Genomic DNA, 23,181 nt, shown 5'->3' with positions numbered 1-23,181 from the left:
GTCATTCTCAGAGATATTGGTGAAGAGAACCAACACTAAGTGGGAAACATCTGTATACCGAAAACACACTCACACGGAACAGTATCTGAATCACGATTCCAACCAACGTCAATCTACCAAAAGAGGAATCATCAAGACTAGTGGATTGTGCTTTCGGACTCTGTAATACAAAGGAAGAGCTCGAGAAGAAACAAGGCATCATCAGACAAGGTATCAAATGGAATAGTAACTCGAAAGTGATGGCGGAAAAGACTTTGGCTAGAAGACAGCAAGAGCATCGCAAGGAAGGCAAACCGTCACAACCAGTGCTTGTCCTTTCCTACATCAGATAATTATTGAAAAGGATAAGAAGAATTTGACCCAAGTGCAGCACCAAAATCTGCTTCAGATCCGGAAATTCCATCCATAGCAGCCTAACGAAAACAAAGCCACCAAACGCGGACGGCGATTCCAAGATGTGCATTTACCAGATACTCTGTAAGTGCGGCAAATCCTGTATCAGTGAAACTAAGACACTATTGAAAAGCCGCATTGCTGAGCACAAGAGAAATACACAGCAAAGAGAAACCAGCAAATCAGGAATATCAGAGCATGTTTGGACTCATCAATATAACATCGAGTTGCCCCAAGCTGAGATCATCTATTTGGAGGAACAATGGTTTATCAGGAAGTTAAAAGCAGCTGTCCATTGACGCATCCAACTAAGCTAGCGTAGAAATACGCAACATATGGAAACCTGTAATCAAGCGTCCCACTAAATGGTCAACTCCCGCGAAACCAGTGTAGCGGAGAGAGAAACGGGGGGATAGGTGAAAGCGCTCGAATAACCCATAAATAGTCATCTCGCCAAGGAACAGTCCAGAAGCTTGCTGGAAGAGTTGTTCTCTAAAGGCTCAACGAAGAAGATGAGGACCGAAATGTTCTGCTTGATGAAAAATTTGGCTTCAGGAGAGAACACTCCACTAAGTTATAGGCTCTAAGGCTGGTCCACGAGCTGTATAACAATAAGAAAGTGCACATTGTATTACTAGACATCTCGAAGGCCTTCAACCGTGTTTGGCACGAAGGCCTTCTGCACAAACTGAACGCGTTCGATCTGCCTCGGGGCCTGATCCGGTGGATTAGGTCTTTCCTGAAAGACAGGACATTTCAGGTTAGAGTAGAGGGCTCTCTGTCTGACAACAGAGAGATCCTCGCTGTAGTGCCACAGGGGGCAGTGCTCCCTCCGACGCTGTATTTACTTTACACCAGTGACCTTCCGAGGCCCGAGCGTGTGAAGATATTTCTGTACGCCGATGACTCGGCTCTCCTCTCGTCTTCCATGGGTCTAGAGCTCGGCGTCGTCTACATGCAGCGTGCATTAAACGACCTCGAGCGCTGGTACCTTGATTGGAAGATCCGAGTGAACCCGGACAAGACTCAGGCGATAACCATGGGAAGATTGAAACCTTCTCTGGCCAGAAAAGTGAGAATCTCTGGAAGGGAGATTGGCTGGCTAGTGCGGGTAAAGTACCTCGGCCTTTTAATAGACCGTTGGCTCACTTGGAACCCGGACATTATGTGCGTTAAATCAAGGATCGAGGATCGGATATCTAGTTTGTACCCTCTGATCAATAGAAAATCAAAAATAAGTTTAAAGAACAAAATTACCATCTAAAATACGATGTTCAAGTTTGTCATCATGTATGCTTCAGGCATCTGGGGACAAGCGGCGACGTTTAATATCTCCATTCTGGAGAGATTACGAAATAAGTTAATGAGGATGATTGTGAATGCTCCTTGGTTCGTGCGGAATGAAGCTATTCGCAGAGATTTGCAGCTGCCTTCCATTCGGCAGTCTATTCAGTCGAGGAATCGGCGAGTTTTTGATAGCGCAGAAACTCACGAAAACTCGTTAGTAAGAGAAGCTATTATTATGCCCGATACAGAAGGCCTGGACACTCTGTCGAATGAGGCCCTCATGTTCCCCGTTAACGGACGAATAGCTTTTTCATCCATCCCACCCCAGCCAGGTAGGGGTATCCCGTGAAGGGCTGAGGACTTCATACCGCCAACATCCTCAGTCATGAACCCATTTGTCCTTCTTCGAAAAAGATCAGCCGGAAGGGTAAGGGAGCTGGGCTCCAACCTGAATGAAATCAAGACGACGTGCAGGAACAGTCCAGTGTCCAGTCATCACTCGAAGCACCAGTAACACTCTCTTTCATTTCTTTCACTATAAATAATCCAAATATAGCTTGAAAGTCTGTATTTGAAAAAATATTACTCAGAAACAACAATTTCAATATAAATTGGTGAAATTCGTAATCATTTAAAAAATGATTACACAGGCATTTCTTCAATAGCGTTGCCACGTGTAGAGAAGCAATACCTTATCCAGAATTATTTTGAAAAACAAAACTATTCTCAAAGCACATTGCACTCGTTTATATTCTGGAATATTTGATGTCGATTTTTATTTCATGATACTTGATAACAACTTTTTGAAAAATCATTTGGTAAATATATTTTTGTTATTTTTTTAATTTTGAGGCGACCTGTGAGAAATTCGTTCTACGAGTACTTACTTTAATGTCCATACTGGCACCTATCAGGAGTCCAAAACTTTGAGCAACGAGGGATATTAGAATACACATAAATAAAAACAAGAATAGTCGGTAGCTTTCCATCGGTTGTTTTGTCAGGAAGTAAGTAACGAGTCCATAGATTAATGTGGCTACTATCTGAAAGCAAAGTTTTCCATTTGTGATTTATTACAAATAATTATATCACTTTAAAACTAATTGCAAGGAATATTTATTCGGTTGGGAGATTATTTTATGTATATGGTGTATGAGATTTACCTGGACGGGAATGTCAGCTATGGATATGGCCAAATAATATGACTTCAGAGAATACCAGTTGTTAAAATGCTCTCTTGTTATTATCGGCAATTCGGATGGAACTGAAATGAAAGTGAGGTTAATGTTTGAATAGCAGTTGTAATGGTGCAGTATCATTTCTGGTGGGGTTTAGTTTTTCATAAAATTATGAGAAACGACAATTTATTATCTACCGTGTTCAAAAAGTGTTTTTTGAATACGTTAGTTATGAATTTTCATCAAGTATCGGCCAATTCCATCATATATTTATTATCCGAGAAACATAAAAAGCTTACTATCAGTTTGTTTCAAAAGTTTTGTCTGTTTTTATTGTATGCTCAGGATTAAATAAAGTCGATGAAGGCCGTTTTTACCTACTCCTGATTGGCGAAGATCCCACCGGTAATAAAGTTATCAAATTGCTTGAAAAGATGGTAGTTGGTGGTTAGTGAGAAGTCTGGGAGTATGGTGGGTGAGGCAGAACTTCGATGCACAGCTCGTTTGATTTTCGGGCGGTGATTTGTGAAACATGTGGATGGGCATTGTCGTTGAGCAGTATTAGATCTCTTGTGTTGACCAGTGGCGGCTGCTGCTGATACAATTTTTGGTATATTCCGTCTGCTGTGATGGTTTGGCCCAGTCGCAGAAATTCAAAGGAATCTGCTCACTATACCGTACCGACCATAGCCGTGCTAGGACCGTATCAGACACGGAGAACAACACGACACGATCTATCTTGCCCACTGTAATGGATCAACAGTGTTATAAGCCAGTAAGCAACACGTATAATAACCGTATCATACGGGTTTGATGACCGCTAGATACCTCTTTGACAACTGTAGGTAATGTGAAGTATTGTATGTTTTTCTGGCTTACTCATCAGGGTAGTGTGAACGTGTAGAAGAGTTTACCACGAAAAACGAATATGACTATGAGATTATCTGCTTGACAATTGTCATTGGTAGCTATTATTTTGGACGATGCAAAAGCAGAAACCCAAAAAAGACCCGACGCTATTGGATTCATGACTCTTCAAGAGAATGTCTACATTTCAATGGAATGTATTGCTGAATAAAATTGAATGGTCATTTCAGTGAGTTGAATGCTTTTCTTCTATGCGAAAAATCACAATATTTGGCAACTTACATGTTGTGGTGATGCAGTTGAAAGCTGTCATCATGAGGAACATGACGGTGAAGAACAAAAAATTGAAATTGTTCAGCATATTGGAGGCGTCTACTCCAATTCCAAAGTACAGGATACCTATAAATAAAGCTATCGCGGTATGGGTGAAAAACCTAGAGAGTGTCAACGTTTTATCCCTACTCAGAATGAGGGCAGTCCTTTTCAATAATACACTAAGTTGGTTGCAGAACGAGGTAGGATAAGAACCATAGCAACGCTGATTGAAGGATTCTTCAACGGTATCACAGTCAGTTACTTTAACGTTTGCTATTTTTGGCAGAAGCAATGGTGGATGGTAGTCAGAAGGTACTGATGTGGGTCGAAAGTTATCTGAAACAAAGTTTATTGTTTATTCCAGATCCTATTCCAGAATTATCATAAGTAGTACCATAACGGATAATGATTTGGTTTGGCACACGTTTGTTCCGGATGGTAAACTTTCTGTATTCATTAACATCCAATTGTCACGTAAACTGAGCCATATTTTCAAAATAGAAAAGATAGCTTCCATTCATGACAGTAGGTAAATAGATTTCAAAAATTTACAAAAAAAACGTCTACAACACTATGATAAGTGTCAAATCATAAATACTGAGCGAAAATTCTAAACGAAATCATTATCCAACCGATACAATAGATTGAACTCACGAATATCTGGAAATATGTACACTGTATATAACTCATATGAAAGGTCAATGTATTGCTTTTCAAAATTTTCTCAACCAATATACACAATATGAGAATATTTTGAAAATGAAATTTCTCGATTATGCTAAGTTCAATCACATTTACACAGATGCATCGAAAACAATAGACGGCGTAGGAGCTGCCACAGTCAATAAAGAACTTAGTCAATGCTACAAACTACCTTCCACATGAAGCGTATATTCTGGAGAAATATTTGCGTTAGCACAGGCTTTGGATCAAGCCAAGCATATGATTATTTTCACCGATTCACTGAGCGCTGTCAAGGGGATACGTCAACTTTACCCAAAGCATCCGCTTCTCCTTCAAATCAAAGTTGATCTTCAAGAACTATATCATGACAATCGTTCAGTGGAAATAGTATGGGTTCCTTCTCACATTGGTATTCTCGATAACGAAAAGGCAGATTTTGTGGCACGTAACTCCTTTGAGAACCCTGAAGCGCTAAACATATATAAAGTTCATCATGAAGATTTATATAGTTCTATTAGAACGAAAATTTCGCAGGATTGCACAGAAAGGTGGCAAAAGCAAACCACAAGTAAATTATTCAAAGTGAATCTGGAATTGATCAAACAGAACTACTCACACTTAACCAGAAGAGATCAAATCATAATTACTCGTTTGAGAATTGGTCACACCAGAATAACACATGAACATTTATTCAAGGAACAAACTCCCAAATTATCATATATCTCTGCCCCTATTACAATGAAGAACAAAAACTAATGAACATCAGCGAGAACATAAAACTTACTTTGAATAACAATGTGGAGAAAACTATACAATTTATAAAGAAAATTAATGTATACAATCAAATATGAAGTTCGTATATATGTGTGTATATAGGGGACCCTGGGGCTGGTTTTAACAGGGGTAAATACTAACAGCGTAATTACATGGAACCTATTCGACTTACCATGTTAGTTCCAACGCACTTTGTGCTTACGAATACGCGCGAACGTGTCTCGACCTGTCAGTTGCCGGCCGAACGTCACGGGAGCAGGTTGTGTCAGACGCCTCCAATTCCACAGGTAAAGGAACTTTTTAACGTGTTTAATTTTTTGCATTACTTTTTAAATATGTATCGTAAAAAATTGGCTTTGGTATTGCATAAATCTGTATTTATTGTATTTTTCATTAATGTTAAAGTTTTAATCGAGAATATAACCGGTAAAAGAAAAACTATAACTTTGTGCAAAATGGGGTCGTGGGGTTGGTTTTAACAAACTGTACGGGGTAGATTCTAACGCGTTAATATTTGCCTAAGTTTAATCGAGGTCGCAAGCGAAAATGTGCAATCTTAACCGACACTCCGGAAAAGAGTGCTTCAGAAGAAGAAGCTAAGCTAAAGAATAACAAAAAGAAATCTACTGCGAAAGTAAAAGTCAATAAGGAAAAGCAAAGAGTTAAGAAACGTAAAGTGGAAAAAAAAGAGAAGAAGTCCAGTAAACAGCCTAGGGATAGAGTGAAAAAGAAAGTATTACAAGAGAGTTCAGAAGACGATGATGATGAGGATGAAACCATTTGCTTAGGCTGTGGCTTATCATATTCTGAAGATATATCTGGTGTGGACTGGGTTGAATGTATATCCTGTAAACAATGGTCGCATATAACTTGCATAAAAGGCGATGCAGTTGCTTATGTTTGCACAAACTGCAACTCAGATTCCGATTACGATGACTAATTTTTATCACTGGTTTGAAGACTGACTAATGAGTAGGTTGAGTAAGACTGATTAGAAAGTTTCACTGTTATAACCAAAGTTGTACCTATGTTGATTTATTAGAGGAGTAATGTTTTGTTATTTTATTTGATAAAGATAGATTTAGTAAGTTTTAAGTTTATTACACATGTTTAAACGGCAAGGAGCCGAATTTCATTTTATTTGGATTTTTAATGATCATTTGATGATCATTGATCTCTGATTTGAGTAATGCTGATTAAGTGAGTCAGTTTAACTATATAATTTAAGTTTTCTGTTTATTTTATGAACGGTAAAGAACCGCATTTAATTTTATTAGTGTTTCTAATAAACATTGAATATTATTTTGTTGTTTATCTTAACCATAATCCCATTCCCAACTACATGTTATTTCTTACCCCCGCTGTTAAAACTTTCCCCAGCGGTGTTAAAACCAACCCCAAACCGGGGGTAAGATCTAACAAGTGACTTGTTCGCCAAAACTCGTTTTTTCTCAGATATGGTAATTATTATATACATTTTGTTGTACTTTACGTAAAGCTCATTAAATTTTGCATCATTTACCAAAAAACCATGTTTCTTGCTAAAGTAGTTTAGAAAATATTACGCTTAATTCAAAATTTGTTAGAACCAGCCCCCGTCTCCCCTATATATTATAACTTGCAATGTTCCCCGCTAATAACCCTCTATGGTTGATGCGGTTCTTGAAAAAAAAATCCCGATTTTAAAAAATAAATGGAACAAAATGGAACAAGTTTTGATCTACCCAATATCAGAGTGGATCAAAACTTTGGAACAAAGTCAAGAACTGAAGAAATTACTGAATAATTACCGAATTTTCCAGGAAATGGCACTCTTGTCCTCCATTGATGACTGCACCCATTTTCTGATTTAGCAGTGAGATCGTCCAAGTTACCACCATGTTCCATCGAGGCAACTTCTATAACTGAAAAAATTGTTTCAGATTTCGAAGGTTAGTACATACTTTGGTGGAGGGGCGAATAGACCCAATCACTTTGGACCTAACCTAACATACTTCGGTGATTGGTCACATCAATATTTTTCATGTGACCCCTCGAACTGAGTACATTTGTTTCATCAATAGAAATATTATGGTGAAAAACTGATATGTTGCAATGAAATGAAAATGAAGCGTCAGAGATGAAAAATAGGGACAATGTGTATGGCGGAAGTAAAACAAAAACAAGACTACATCAAAATATTCCATGCTATTGTTGTGTTTCTAAGTTGTAGAAAAACTTCATTCCATTTTTTGAAAGACCTATTGATGACATTATATGTGGAATATAACATCGTTCAGTCCAAAATTCCATGACCCTGACTCATAAAGAAGGCTGAATTTGACCGACCGCATGGGATCTGGTATCTGTAGATTAGAGAAGGTGAGTGTAGACCCACAGCACTTAGGCCACATGTGACCCATGGTACATCCTCCCGAGGAGTTGTACTTCTAAATCATCGTCCATCCTGTCCTTTCCAGGAAGGTGAACAGGTCACTAGGAGACATATCCTTTCCACAGACTCTTTTTGGCAACCTTAAGGTGTCTCACAGTGGCCTCCGAAAAGGTTTTGGAAGGTGCTGCCACATTACTGTCGTTGCGCGGCTTCTTCAACCTTCTTGGGGTTTCCTCCATGTAGGTGTACAAGTGAGGGAGCTTTCCTGTAGGGGCAGTCGGTTCCTTACTGTTATTCAAGCAGCTCTTGCCGCCCACCGCAGAAAGTGCGCTTGCTGTTGGAGGTGGAGTGGGGGAGGAGGAGGTGCACTTGTAGTTGCTGCCACTACTGCCTCTTTCGCTCTCTTTCTCCTTCTGTCCTTGGCGCCGCAAATACGCCGACGCCTTGGCCTTTGTATTACATCACGAGGTGATCTGCTTTGTCCAGCCTCATTTCAAGCGGTAGATTGAGGTGGATATTTCTGTTCATCCCCAGCCACCGCCTTAGATTGAGGTGAGCACTTCTGTCCAGCCTCGGGATTGGTTTTTGCTTTCCTTATTTCTGTTTTGTGTTTGTTATATTCATGTGCGGGCATGCGGGGCAGAGCCCCGCATTATCAGAGGTAGGCTAATTACAATGAGGTTTCACCCAGTTCCCCAAGGAGATCATTCGTCATCGCATATCACCCTGCGGCCATTCAGCTGTCGGCACGATTCCTTACACCTTAGCTTGGGTAGGCTAGTCTACGGTGGCATGTTTTTCAAAGGCTTTTGGGGAGTTTCAGTTCCCCTCACCCTAATTATTTCTGCCACTGACCAGGAGTCCGACGACCCCGTCCGTAAGGCCACATTGGCTTTCCAGACAGGGCCTCCAGTCCCCTGGCCGTTCCCCTATCTGCTACCTTGGGACGCGTCCGATAGGTAGCCCAACCCACGGGGAGAGCATGAGTTATGTCAGCTTTAAGGACCGCTGTGGTTTGTAGCTTATTCGCATACACCTGCGAATAAGCTACATCTCATGTTTAGACTTTTTTTGTGGGGTTTTCTCGAGATGAACATGCCCCCAAATGGCTCGTGCAGAATATCCAATATGGCATGAGCTGTGTGACACGTAGCGCCGTCCTGTTGAAACCAAATGTCGTTAATGTCCAGATCATCCAATTCAGACCAAAAAGGTTATTAATTATCGGCCTATAGTGCTCGCGGTTGACGGTAATGGCCTGGCCAATATGGACCGATAACGCGTCTTCCCAGAATCCATACCAAACAGTGACTTTTTTGGGATGCATCGGGCAATCTTGGTTCTCATGTGGATTGGTATCGTCCAAAATTCGACAATTTTGTATGTTCTTAATGAAAAAATCTTTTGAAGGGGAATTGCAAATTCTGAGAAAATAATATCATAGGAACCCATCAATTTGGATTACAATATTCGCAAAATATACTTACTAGATACAATTCTGAAAGATAAGCTATGTATGCTTGAAATTTATGGAGTCAATTTTCATTGCTGTAGTGATTCAGATACTTTCTTTCCAAATGACAAAAAATTATGAACGACTTCAGTGATTCCAGTGGCTCATTTGCTTTTTCAGCTACAGGAAAACCCAAGATCTGAAGGTCTTGATTTTCCAATGTCCTCTCTTTCGTAAAACAAAATGTTGGGTGTCTTCAGAGGCTCCAATAAATTCAAGACATCGCCAGAACACTTAGTGAGACGACTATCGTCAAATTTAAACCAGTCTGTTTCGTCTTTAACCAATGCGTAATAATGGCCAGATTCAACTCCAGAACCACAGTGAAAAATGAAAAACATTATAATATTGGACAATGTTGATTTTGAACTTCTGATGCACCTTTGGTGCATCAGTGGAAAAAGTTGTAGATGTGTGTGATGCTAACATAATTTTCTCAAAGATAATTCCATCGTTGCTAAGAGAAGCCCATTTTCACTTACATAAAATAGGTGGAAAGAGATCGAATAGACAAGAGAAAACTACTGCCCGAGGAGAGCATTTATGTAGCTTCGGTCATCTTATCTCGTAATTTGAGATACCCAGCTATAAACTCGTATAAACTTGTTTTTTGAAAAACCTGCATATGGTAATCTACATATGGTAGGGTGTACGCGACTATTGAGATCTAAGTTCAAAGGTAACAAAAATAGATTTTTTGAAAAAAATTTGTAAATATATCGTTTCCTATGAGTTTCCGCTATTGAAGAGGTTCGAATTTCCTACAACTTTTGTTTCAAAATTTTTTATACCTTATATCATTTTCAAGATAGAGGGCGGAGAGCGCGCAGTTAGAGCATAATCCAAGGTCAACCGGTAGTCCCGATAAAAGAGAAAAAAAAGTTTTTGAAAGCATTTGAGAAACTGCCGAATTTGGGTCAACTTGATGAAGAAAACAGTCTGATTTAAAGATTATTTGAGAATGGAATTCAAATCTTGTTGGCAGTCTATAGTGCTTCAAAATATGTGGACAATATCAATCATCTTTGTTATGCCCAATACGTCAAGTCTATAAAACTTAATGAACCTGTGCAGTTATCAAATATTCCACCAAAAAGTGCAGCGGCTCACCAACATTTCAATGGTGTTCACTATTAAGTTCAAACTTGATTAGGGCATGATTTCGGCGTTGCAGTATTTGTTAGTTTGTGGCCTGTGTCATGGGCAAGCTTGTCTCAATGAAGAGAGAACCACGAAATCATGGAAGATCTGGAGACAAATGTCGTTGAAGACGAAAAAAGATTATTACAGCATCGGAAGACGACGATGACGAAAAAGAAGATGATCAGAATTATAGGTTGTAGTTTTTGCAATTTTTAATCGATTTTTTTAATTTCATATTCATTCAATTTTTCATAAGTGTGTGGAATATTTTTCATTTATTTAGAAAGTTATTAATATAAATTACATCGAAATTGAAATTTAATATAGGGATTTTCTTTAACAATTCTTCAACTACACAGGTAGGTAAGTGTTATTAAATAAATTGATACTCAATTTCAAATAGTTACGTAAATGAAATCATCATTAAATAAAATATAAAAGGTAATGAGAAAAGAAAATTATTAATAATGTATTTATCAATAATTAATAAACTTTATATGAAAAATGACAAATAATACTTTCTATGTTTTTTACCACTTTTATTTGTAACTAACGTTACTGCAGTTTCGTCCTATAAGGACATTTTCAAACTGATTCAATAAACTAATTGTTATATCATCTGAAAATGGAACTTTTACCGGGTGATGATCAACTGTATTGCCAAACATGCGCCAAACTGACTGACTATTATAAGAAAACAAATATAGCTGAGGCACCAGTTAATCTAATAACAACACTGATGATCTTCAAACATAACTCAATCTCTGACGGAAGCACCAACCTCTTATGAAGGTTCCAAATAGATGAACGCTTCAATCTAGCAGACAACTATTAGAATCTTCATGCAGTCATTGTTCACTGTAGATCTGGCGTTGAATCTAGTCATTAAAATGCATTGGTCAAAGAGGACTGATTTAAATTTGACGTTAGTCGTGTCACTAAGTGTTCTGGCAGTGTCTTGCATTTTTTGGAGCCTCTGGAGATACCTAACATTTTGTTTTACGAAAGAGAGGACATTGGCAAATCAAGATCTTCAGATAATGTGGTTCTGCAGGTTTTTCCTGCAGCTAAAGAAGCAAATGTGCCACTGGAATCAATGAAGTAGCCCCGGAGCACCAATTCATTATTGTTGTTTCATAATTTCATGATTTGTATATATTTAATATATTAATTCATTTCTCATAAACTAATACAATAAACATAGTTTGAGAATGTTCTCATAGGACGAAACTGCAGTAACTGCAGTTACAAATAGAAGTGGAAATATCATTTCTCATTTTTCATGATGATATCCTACCACGAAGTAATAGTTACATCCATCAATTTGAACTTTATATGGCGTGTTTTTGACGGTACTCCCGGTTGACCTTGAATGATGATCTAACCGTGCGCTCTCCGCCCTCTATCTTGAAAAAGACAACGTGTGGAAAAAATTTTTAAATAAAAGTTGTAGGGAATATAATCCTATACGATATTGATAATGAATACAAACTGCAAACAATCGATTTTTGTGACTTTTAACCTTAGATTTCAATAGTCGCGTACACCCTACCATTTGTAGGTTTTAAGACATCTTTGAGGATGTCAGAACACTAGTTTATACTAGTTTATTGCTAGAAGTCTCAAATTCCGACATGAACTTACTAAGATGACTGGACTCTTTATCGCAACTCACCTAATTCTGTATTCATACGTCTCTTCTACGACACTATCTTTCATATATGACATACTCACCATAATCAGCTGGGTTGTGGAAGGTAGGACAGTTGAAGTTCAGTTCTCGTAAATATGGCAGTAGATTCGACACAGATCCCTGGTAGAGACATTTCCCTTTAGCAAGGATATAAAGATGGTCAAACATCTCAAAAATCGTGGCGCTGGGTTGGTGAATGCTGCATATGACCGTTCGACCCATCACAGCTAGTTGCTTCAATAATTCAATACATTGTTTTGACGATAGACTATCTAAACCGCTGTAAACAGTATCAGTTTTTCAAGCTGAACCAGCTATGTAAGTGAAAAAAAAATAAAATATCAGTTATATTTCAGTACAAAATATGATATTCAAATGATCTAATTGCACGAGAGGACATAGACCGATATTTTTGAATCTAGTTTCATATATTTGTTATTCAATCCCTAATTACCCTTTAGACGTCAATATTTTCAAATTGTTACTGCTCCGTTTTTTCCATACCTAGTCTAAAATGTTTGTTTCACAATCATCACAGTTTCATAATTCGATAATTCATAATTCAAATACATGAGTATCCGTGAAATTCATTATAATTTTTATCCAATGACAATACACTAACGTAATTTCAAGATAAGGATTATGTAGTTTCATGGTTAACAGTTATCTTTTCAACTTAAATGCTAGTATTTGGATAGGTCCTGTTATAATCTCACTTAACAACATATAACAGTCCAGACATAGTACAAACAACGTAAGAGAAGATACATTAAGAAACATAATGTGAGACCAACATGTTCAAGAAAACAAATAATGATGTTAACAAAAGTTTTAGACTTTTGAATGATTGAAAACTCTTCCAAAAGTGAGAATGAAATAATCACATTTCAATACAGAAAATAAGTAATTTATAACGTTACCAAAATACAAAAATAACAAAGAAGAGAAATGAAGAGAAAAAACAACACACGAGAATCTAGGAAAAATTTGCAGTTGCCTTCGGAAGAAGGAAGTAATGATTCCGAAAGAGAATACGATATAACCTATAGAAAAATCTATAAAAGAAGATACTAAAATGAGTAACAAACAAAAAGGAAGGTAACAGTACTCAAATAGATAATAATCATGAAAAGCTAGCAAATAGTTCAAGCTGCTTTTGGAAGATGGAAGTAATGTTTTTGTAATGATTGAACTCACTGGATGACGAAGAAATGGCAGTGGCTGCCTTTCTAGACATCAAAGGTGCATTTGATAATGTCTCCACGGAGTCACTTATAGACGCACTGGAAAAAAGAGGAGTACTAGCCATCGTGTGTCAATGGATAAAAGCCAGCCTAGAAAGGAGGATGATAAACACCACTACAGGAGAGGCTACCATACAGGTGAGAGCAGAGAAGGGATGCCCACAAGGAGGCGTACTATCGCCATTGCTATGAGCAACCTTAGTAGACGATCTCCGCAGAAAGCTGTCTGAAGAAGACATATATTGCGGAAGAAACTTGGTATACAGATGGCTCAGATACCCAAGAAGGAGTGGGAGCCGGTATATACGAAAGCAGAGAAAAGACGAGAATCGCACTCAGCCTCGGATATAATGCAACTGTGTTCCAGGCAGAAGTAGCGGACATAGAACCCTTAGAAGGCGCTCAGCTGATTTCAAGTCATCTCATGACTGGTGGGAGCGCACTCAAGGCGCTAAGTACCCAAAATAGGGTCACTCTAGCTTGGGTACCCGGACATGAGGTTCACAAGGGCAATGAGGAGGCCGATGTTTTAGCTTGTTAAGGCGTTTTCAAGGCTATGATCGGCTCAGAACCCTTCTGCGGGGTAGTGAAAGTATGTATAAAGACATCCATGAAATAATGGATGCAAGCCGAATCGATAGATTGGAGGAATAAGCTCCCAGTAATGAGGCAGGCGGAAGAGTTCATAAAAAAACCATCGCCCAGATTCACGGAAGACCTGCTAAACTACAACCGAAAGGTTGTTAGGTTTGTGGTTGGACTACTAACAGGGCATAGCCGACTCAGGAAATATATGAGCAACATGGGTCTGACAGAAGAAACCTAATTCAGGTTTGTTTGAAGGTGGTTGACAATATTTCGTGGTGTATTTCATCAGTTCCGACTTCCATTGTCTAATATAATATAAATTGATTTGAAATCCCTGAAAAAAATTAAAGATTAACCGAAAATAACAATTTTTTTGAAACAAAAAACTGAAATTTCAAGGAAATAACATACAAGCTACAACCAGAAAATGAAAAAAATCGAAATAATAATAAATGCTGAAAATTAAAAAATTATAATTAACAAAAATGAAAATTAAAAGATTCCAAACCAAGTTACGTCACGATGTTTCGATTGTTAGTATTCACAATCGTCTTCGGGTGATAACTGGACTTATCCCCCCCCCATGCCCCTCCCGGGTTGTGTGCCCAGGTCGCAAGCTCCCTCCTTACGGAAATGCTTCCGCAGGTTTGGACCTGGCGACCCTTTCCTTCCACCCCCGTTTCTTAAGGAAACGGTCCTCAATCCAGCTGCTGGCACTTCAGCAAGATTGATATCTAACCTCTTTTGGTTGGAAACCAGCCTTTAGGTGCTTTTATTTCCCTATCTAACTTCTCGGTTTAAATTTTATTTGGCTCTTGTTTGTCGCGGTATTCCTAATTGAATTTTTGCATGGGGGCCCCCAAAGCTAACGGCGGCCAGAGTTGTAATAGTCGGGCTTTTCCCAGTGAAGCTGAGAAATGTGATTTTGAAATTGAATCGCGGTTTTCCTGTAAGAGAATATATGGTTAATACACTTAAGATTTTTATACTTGCCTGAGCCGCCTGACGGCGACTCGTGGGGGCGGTCTCTGATTTTGTCTTGTCGGCCTTGGATGTTTGTCCCTTTCTTGGAACCTGGGGTCATCCATGTTCAACGCATCGTGTAGATCGCGAAACGCTGGATTTAAATGCGATCTGATTCTATCGAACGTGCTTTCTGCATGTTCTCTCATATACACGTCCACATACTGCGTGTCCAGTCCTAGATCCCTGTATATGAATCTGTTCGGGATGTAATACGGTGCATTTACGGCGGCCCTTACGCTCGTGTTCATAAATGCTTGGATCTTCTTTCTGTGTGTCTGCGCGCACTGGCCCCAGGCAGTGCATGCGTACAGAATTATAGGCATTAGGATCGTTCTGATCATCAGTAGTTTGACTTTCAGTGCCATGTTACTACTTCTTCCTATGATCGGCGCCAGGCGTCTTCTGGCCTGTTTGGCCATTCCAATTCTCTGTTGTACGTGTTCCTGGAATGTTAACTTCTTGTCTGGACTTATCCCTCCGAGATCTGACTATTTATAGGCCATTCGGGTGCTTTCACCATTCACCTATCCCCTCTTTCCTCTTTTCGCTCCATTGGTTTTAGCGGGAGATGACCGTTTGGCGGGAGTTGGTCGTTTTTTCGCTCGATAAGAGGTTTCCATATGCTACGTATCTCTACGCTAGCTTGACTTAATGCGTTGTTGGAAAAAATATAGGCGGCTTCCTTGAATTTTCTCCTGAACCAGTGTTCCTCTTTGTGGATGATTTCAGCTTGAGCCCACTTGATATTATGTTGATGAGTCCAAACATGGATTCGCTGGTTTCACCTCGCTGTGTATGTTTCTTGTACTCAGCAATGCGAACTTTCAATGGCCTCTTAGTTTCACCGATGTTATACTTGGACCCAATCCTTCTTATTCTTTCCGATAATCCTCTGATGTAGGGGAGTACAAGTACTGGTTGTGGCGGCTTCTCTTCCTCGTGGAGCTCTTGCTGTCTTCTAGCTAAAGCCTTTTCTACCATCACTCTGGAATAACCATTCCGTTGAAGATCATTTTTGATGATGTCTATTTCTTTTTCGAGACCTTCCTTTGTATTACAGAGATCGAAAGCACGGTCTAGTAGAGTCTCTACTAGAGACTAGAGTCTCTACTGAATTGTCTAAACTAAAGAATCATACATCGGTGAAACTAAGAGGCCATTGAAAGTTCGCATTGCTGAGCACAAGAAACACACAGCGAGGAGAAACCAGCAAATCCGGAATAGCAGAGCATGTTTGGACTCATCAACTCATTTTGTTAATTATAATATTTTAATTTTCATCTTTTATTAATATTTAAATTTTTTTATTTTCTGGTTGTAGCTTGTATGTTATTTGCTTATAATTTCAGTTTTTGTTTTGATAAAATTGTTATTTTCGGTTATTCTTTTGATTTTTTCAGGGATTTCAAATCAATTTATATTATATTAGACAATGGAAGTCCGAACTGATGAAATACAATAATGCAGGTTCTGTCAAGAAGAGGAAATAACCACACTGCATGTGCTTTGTGAATGCGAAGCGATAGCAAGGCTGAGACACGCAAGATGCGGGAAAGAGAAAGAGGCTGCCAGCTATATGAAAGGATCAGTGTCAAGGCTATGGAGCCTAATCAAAGAGATCAAGCTAGACAATGAGCTCTATCAACCAAGGAGCATCACAATATATCTGAAAAAGGTCGCAGTGAATCAGGCCATGGGCTAGCTCACCGAAAATCTAATCTTATTCAATAATCCATGAAAATATTCAATTTGGAAGATGGAAGTAATAATTTTGAAAGAGCATACTATAGAATTTATATGAAACATCTGATCGGGATATACTGAATTTAGAAATTTGTAAAGTGGAAAGAAATAAAAAAACAACAAAGAGGGGAAATATACTCCATTAGAAAAACAATTATATGAAGCTAGCAAAATGTACTCAAATAGATGGAACAATTATGAGAAGCTAAGAAAAAATTTTAGTTTTCCAGAAATAGGGATTAGGAAACGGAGACTGGAGGATTGAATGAAAAACACAGCTATTGATGATAATCCCTGAATTGTCAGATTTGTATTTTTCACAATCATTTTTACTGAACATCTGAGGAATGGCATATATATTTGGAAGTTTCATGAATAGTAGTAGTTCATGAAAAGTTCAACATTAGAATTATTTGAACAGTTCCCTTACCTTGTAGGTTCGTCAAAAAACATAACTTGTGGATCTTTCAAGAGTTCCATAGCTATAGAGAGCCTTCTTTTTTCACCACCTGACAGAGTTTGTGCCCTCGTTTTTCTGTTTTTCCATAAATCCATGGTTTTCATTATGTTATTCACCTAAAGAAAATTTTCAATTTTCATTATTCAACAGAATGTATCACGAACCAAACAATTAGATAGAGATGAAAAAAATCCTGGGGTTTGAAAATTCCTGAATATTTTTTTCATGCATTTGTCATTGAACAAAAACATTTCAGCGCTCTTCCAGTGTCTATTATTTCATCTAAGCACAGTTTTTTGTTTTTTGAGGAATCCTGACGAAAAAAATATTTGCTTGCAGGAAAACATTTAGTGCTTCAATTAGATTTCCTCAGCGAGATCAAATGGCCAAGAGTTTCCCTACAAAAATGTTTGAAATAAAAAGTGAAAAAGAAAACTACCATATCTTATTTCACCAAAATATATTAATAAGTCGATGTTAATAATTTAATCAAGTCATTGAGATAGGTATATCACGGTTACAATTTCCATTGTTAATATTCATAAATTTAACAAAAACTCTTGCTCAAACATCAATAATAATGACATAGCTATTTAAATTCTGTTTGTCAAATTTCAGCAAAAAAATAAAGAGGAGTCATTGTGAATTCTATTCAATTCAGTCAAGAGTTACATAAAGCCAAAATTTTAATAAATAGCATTGTATTTCATTAGAAAACCACCATTCCAAGATTATTTCCTATGAAGTAAGTACAAAATGAGACAGCAAAATTAGAAAAAAATATTTCTACCCTTTGGCATGAGTTTTTATTCATAGGCACCGAATAATCTACAGGTTGTTTATTGAACATGCTTTTACTAACTTCATTGAGTCCTTCAAGAAAAAAATTTCTTTCGAAAAACTTCGTGAGAATTTGCTCAAATAATTATTTCATATAAACGATAAAAATTATAAGGCCAAAGTAAAATGATATCGCTTTATGCCCTTGAAGTTAACACTTATCTATTGCAAATGATGTTACTGATTCATATCTCTTTCCAATGAACATTTATTCCAAACAATCAGATATAGAGTTACAAAATTTTCAGTCCCAAATTCAAACATCTATAACTCCGCAATCGGTTATCGAAGATAAAAAAGTGAAGGTTACTTATTGTGTAGAGAATTGGTCGGTCGGTAGCCAAGCGGTTCGGCGTGGGTGCTTTGTTCACTCACTCGAATTGACTGCCGTGTTGGTCGGCGGTTCAAGCCCTAGTCTGAACGATCGATCTTCACTTGCTATCGTCCAACCCGTGTTAGGAATCACACGTTAAAAGGTAAAACCTCGGTAATCCTTAGCTCGCACAAGTGTCGACTTCTGAGGGTTGTCGTTCGTAGGGGTGCGACAGCTGGTTAACGGAAAAACAGATTTTTTTTTAACCTTCCATAGGAAATTTCACAAGACTCCCCATTTGAAAAAGTTGATAGTTATCTCTTGGTGGCACACTATCAGTTTATTCTCCATCAAAAATCACTCAAAATGATTCCTTTTTACAAAAAATAGCATTCTATATCATCAATACATAGTATAAAACAAAGTTGCTTTCCGCTGTCTGTCCCTATTAATCCTTAAGGAGGCCCTAGAGGGTCAATCATTTTGATCAAAATGATGTAACTACTACATTATTGTACACATTGAAAAGGCTACAAAAAAGGCCACGATGGTATATGTCTATCTCTTAAAAATAACCCACAGTAACCATTTTTTATTATTGGCTCATTTACCAAGCGATTTTCAGCAACACAGCATTAATCCGTATCCAATTAGGTACCTATAATACGTTGAGTTTAATCCTCCTCTTGAAGATGATCACTTGGTGATCGGAACACGTGTCGAGGTGTTTAAATAACGGTTTGGTGTTGGAACATAACTCCGGTAATATACTCCAAATAACATGTACATTCGATATAGATAAATATGTCCCTTCACAGCATGTAATTTAAATGAATATTTTTGATGATATTACAGATTAAAAAAGTAGAGACATCGCGGTTGCAGCGGTACCAGCAGGGTGCCAGGGGACGTGCCTATAAATAGCGCTTCGAAGGCCGCGCTTTCCCCTAAAGCACTTAATTATTAGCATACGTATACTTTTCTCAGCATTGCACCCGTGTGGAGCCGGGGCGAGTCACTAGTCTGTGTATATTTGTTTTTTTACCTGAACAGGCATTGCCATCGACGTTTGTTAATAGAATACGTTTTATTCATGTAGGAATCACACGGTACCGAGGTAAGACCTCGGTAATCACAAGCACAAGTTTCGACTTCTGAGGGCTGTCGTTCGTAGGGGTGCGACAGCTGGTTAACGGAAAAACAGATTCTAAACAGATTTAAACAGATTTCATTTTACTGCACTGATAGTGAAATATAGTAGAATGTAACTAGTCCATACTTTATAAAAATCTTCGTTTGTTAACCTGTAATAGTGAAATTGTTACAGTAAGCTGTATTGGTAAATTTTGTAAGATGAATATAATTTTCCTTGATAATCATCAGTAGATAACTACGCAATCTATGTGATGGAACTGACCAATAATTAAATAAAATCAATAACAACGTATTCAACATTTCATTGTTGATATTGATAATAATGTTTCCCAAACTTTCTTCTATGTTCTAGACTTTCAAAGTTGTTAGTGATGACGCATTAAACCAGATAAACAGATATGTAGAAAAAACTGAAGAAGAGCTCTCACAAGTTTACGAGAAACGTCGAGGCGGTTTTAACTTTCAACTTGCGATACACTTCTGAGATAAAACAAAAACGAAAATCTGAATGCATGTGAAAATCTTACAATGAAATGTTCACGTGACGTTCACTGTAGAAGTACTAGGTGGGCACAAAAGTTCTTAGGCTAACAAACAGATGGCGCTACGAGTATTGAATCCATATGATTTTTAGTTAACCCTAGCCATCAAAAGACACATGTACACATTTCACAGCTATTGGACTATTAGTTTGTAGAATAGAAGCAAGTTTTGTTAGTTTAAATTTCGTGCGTTGATAAAGCATTGCTTTTTGACGAGAAAAAATACTGTTGAAGCTAATTCTTGACATGATGAACATCATTTGGTTTTTTCACCAGGAATCGACTGTTGGGAAGTGGTTTGCTAAGTTTAAAAGAAGTGAAATGAGCAGTGGACGAACGAAAGAGGCTGTTGCCGACGAAAACATCCCAAAAATTCACAAAATAATTTTGGCTGGCCGCAAAGTGAAGTTAATCGAGATAGCTGGAGCTCTAAAGATAATAAAGGAAGGTGTTGGACATATCGTGCACGAATATTTGAGTATGCAAAAGCTCTGTTTGAAGTGGGTGCCGCGCGAGATCACAATCGATCAAAAACAACAACGAATTGATGATTCTGAGCAGTGTTTGAAGCTGTTCCACCATTAAAAACCCAAATTTAGTCGTCGATATGTACCTTCAATGAATGAAACATGGCTCCATCATTTCATACCAGAATCAAAACGAGAGTCATCTGAGTGGACTGCATGTGTTGAATCAACACCATATGACTGGCAAAGTTATGGGTATCAATATTTTGGGATGCGCATAGTATAGGGGAGAGTGGGTATGAAAGATCCAGGCTTTGAAAGGGCCGATGTGATTTTCTACTTCTTACCAAAATCCTACCATAATTTAATTTGACAGTTCTGCGAAAACAAATGGCGTCGGTAGACCACATCAAAGATTTTAGGACCAAAAAGTATGTTTATTTGCCTTGACTTAATTTGTTTTCCAAAGAAAAGTGCATTATGAGTTGATAAAATTGATATGTTGTATTGTTACGCATATATTTAGCATTATTTTACGGTAATATTGATGTCATAATTTTTACGCGAAATAGCTGTATTTTGAGGTTACAACTCAAATGACATTATGTTTTGAAGTTGTTTTGTGGACGCTTCGAAAGAGCCGGCTCTTTCATGGCACGAAAACTGGCTCAATATACTACAAAATACCAAATTGCGCGGTTTGATAGAGATGCCTATTTAACAGCTTTTAGCCTACAAAATGTTACTCAAGGATTCATCAAAACAGGCATATATCCCTTAAATTCTAACATATTTTCTGACGATGCGTTCCTTGCATCATATGTGATCGATAGACCTAATCCAGCTTCAGAAAAGGATAAAATGAAATCAATCCATCGCAATTGAAAAATAAGAAGATTACTTCTGAGCAAGAAGAAAATGATTGTATTGTATGTAATAGAGATTATTCTAAGGGCAAACTAGAATGGTACCAGTGTAAGATTTGTGATGATTGGGCACTTAAGTCTTGTGGCATTGAAGGTGTTACAAATTTGTTTTGCCAAAACTGTTTCTAGTTGATCGTTTCATAAGGAGACTGATTTTAAAAATATTATAATTATATTAAGATGCTCAAGAATATTGTAAGATTGTGATTTGGAACTGATGAATAACTGTGACTTCAATATAAATAAGCAAATATTATATTATATTATATCATATTATATTATATTATATTATATTATATTATATTATATTATATTATATTATATTATATTATATTATATTATATTATATTATATTATATTATATTATATTATATTATATTATATTATATTATATTATATTATATTATATTATATTATATTATATTATATTATATTATATTATATTATATTATATTATATTATATTATATTATATTATATTATATTATATTATATGCTGAAAGTGTTTTTTTGTAAAGTGGAACCCGGCACATACCCAGCTCTTTCATACATGTTTCATGTTGCTTTGAAAGACCAGATTTCCCTTTTTTTATTAAAGTTGCTATCATATTACTAATTTCTTTCATTGTATCTTATTTTATTTTGATTGGATAACCATGACTATTAAACTTATTATTTACAAAAAGCAATTTTATTCAATAACCATCACCTGACGTCAACTTTTTTTGTTTTTTAAAACTGGCTCTTTCATACACACTCTCCAATATGCATCAACTATTTTGAAATGGTGAAAACCATCAACAGCGACTATTATATACCGTTACTGGAACGTTTTAAGGGCGAAATCGCGAAAAAACGGGCCCATTTGAAGAAAAAGAAAGTGCTGTTTCATCAAGACAATTCACTGTATCACAAATCAATAAAATCAATGACAAAATTGCATGAATTGGGTTTTTAATTGATTCCGCATCCACCGTTTTTTTTTTCCACTGTCAGAACTCTAAAGAATTTACCTGTACAAAACTGTACAAAAACGATCAGTCGGTATCATTTTCACGAAGGCGCTAGTCATCAAAACTGAAAATAATGTAATTTGAAACGTTATTCATGTTTGTTATCGGTTGTAAACAATGACTAGTATATTAATCAGCATTGAGCGTGAAACCAAATCGCTGATTCAAATATTTTCTGCTATACCTGAGTACATCAATACCACAGAGTAGCTTCGAACAAATAAATTACACATATGGCATATGGGCAGAATTTTCAATTTTTTTTTTCATTTCACGAGTTCATTTTTTCATCAAAATTGTGACCCTGACGAAGGTTAATTCGATTGAAATATGCGAGAAAAAGCTTTCTGGCCTTTCATTTCTCCAGTATAATACGAAAGATGTGGAAAACTTTCTAAGAAGGAAAGAATGTAATTAATCATGGGGTTTCTCTCAAGATACAAACTTGAAACAAGGACCATTTAAAACAATCACTTTAAGACATACGAATATTTGATGATGTGAAGTCATAAATTCATGAGAGAAATAAATGTAAAAGAACAATATTTCAGCGTATAACTTCAATAAAACAAACATGGAAGTCATGAAGGAATCAACAATGCCGTTTCTCACATCATGGGATATGAAAAAGATGATATGCATAA

The 23,181-nt window shown here is 37.2% G+C and overlaps 1 protein-coding gene across 1 annotated transcript in view; it reads right to left on the bottom strand.

The window, feature by feature from the left end:
- The window catches only part of LOC111510591 (ATP-binding cassette sub-family G member 1), an 86,313-nt gene that overhangs the window by 4,282 nt on the left and 58,850 nt on the right, over window positions 1-23,181 (bottom strand). The window contains exons 4-9 of the mRNA XM_074181407.1: window positions 17,253-17,398; window positions 12,263-12,501; window positions 7,289-7,402; window positions 4,008-4,376; window positions 2,844-2,944; window positions 2,568-2,723 (exon numbers count right to left, since the gene is read on the bottom strand). Of these exons, the coding sequence (XP_074037508.1) occupies window positions 2,568-2,723; window positions 2,844-2,944; window positions 4,008-4,376; window positions 7,289-7,402; window positions 12,263-12,501; window positions 17,253-17,398 (1,125 nt within the window). The remainder of the gene's footprint in view (window positions 1-2,567; window positions 2,724-2,843; window positions 2,945-4,007; window positions 4,377-7,288; window positions 7,403-12,262; window positions 12,502-17,252; window positions 17,399-23,181) is intronic.

This window comes from Leptinotarsa decemlineata, unplaced genomic scaffold (assembly GCF_025532065.1).
Source record: "Leptinotarsa decemlineata unplaced genomic scaffold, Ldec_3_MD MMD2_tig00026314_RagTag_RagTag, whole genome shotgun sequence".
Taxonomy (NCBI): Eukaryota; Metazoa; Arthropoda; class Insecta; order Coleoptera; family Chrysomelidae; genus Leptinotarsa; species Leptinotarsa decemlineata.
Note: the sequence above shows the minus strand (reverse complement) of the source record. Positions and strands in the feature narration are given on the sequence as shown.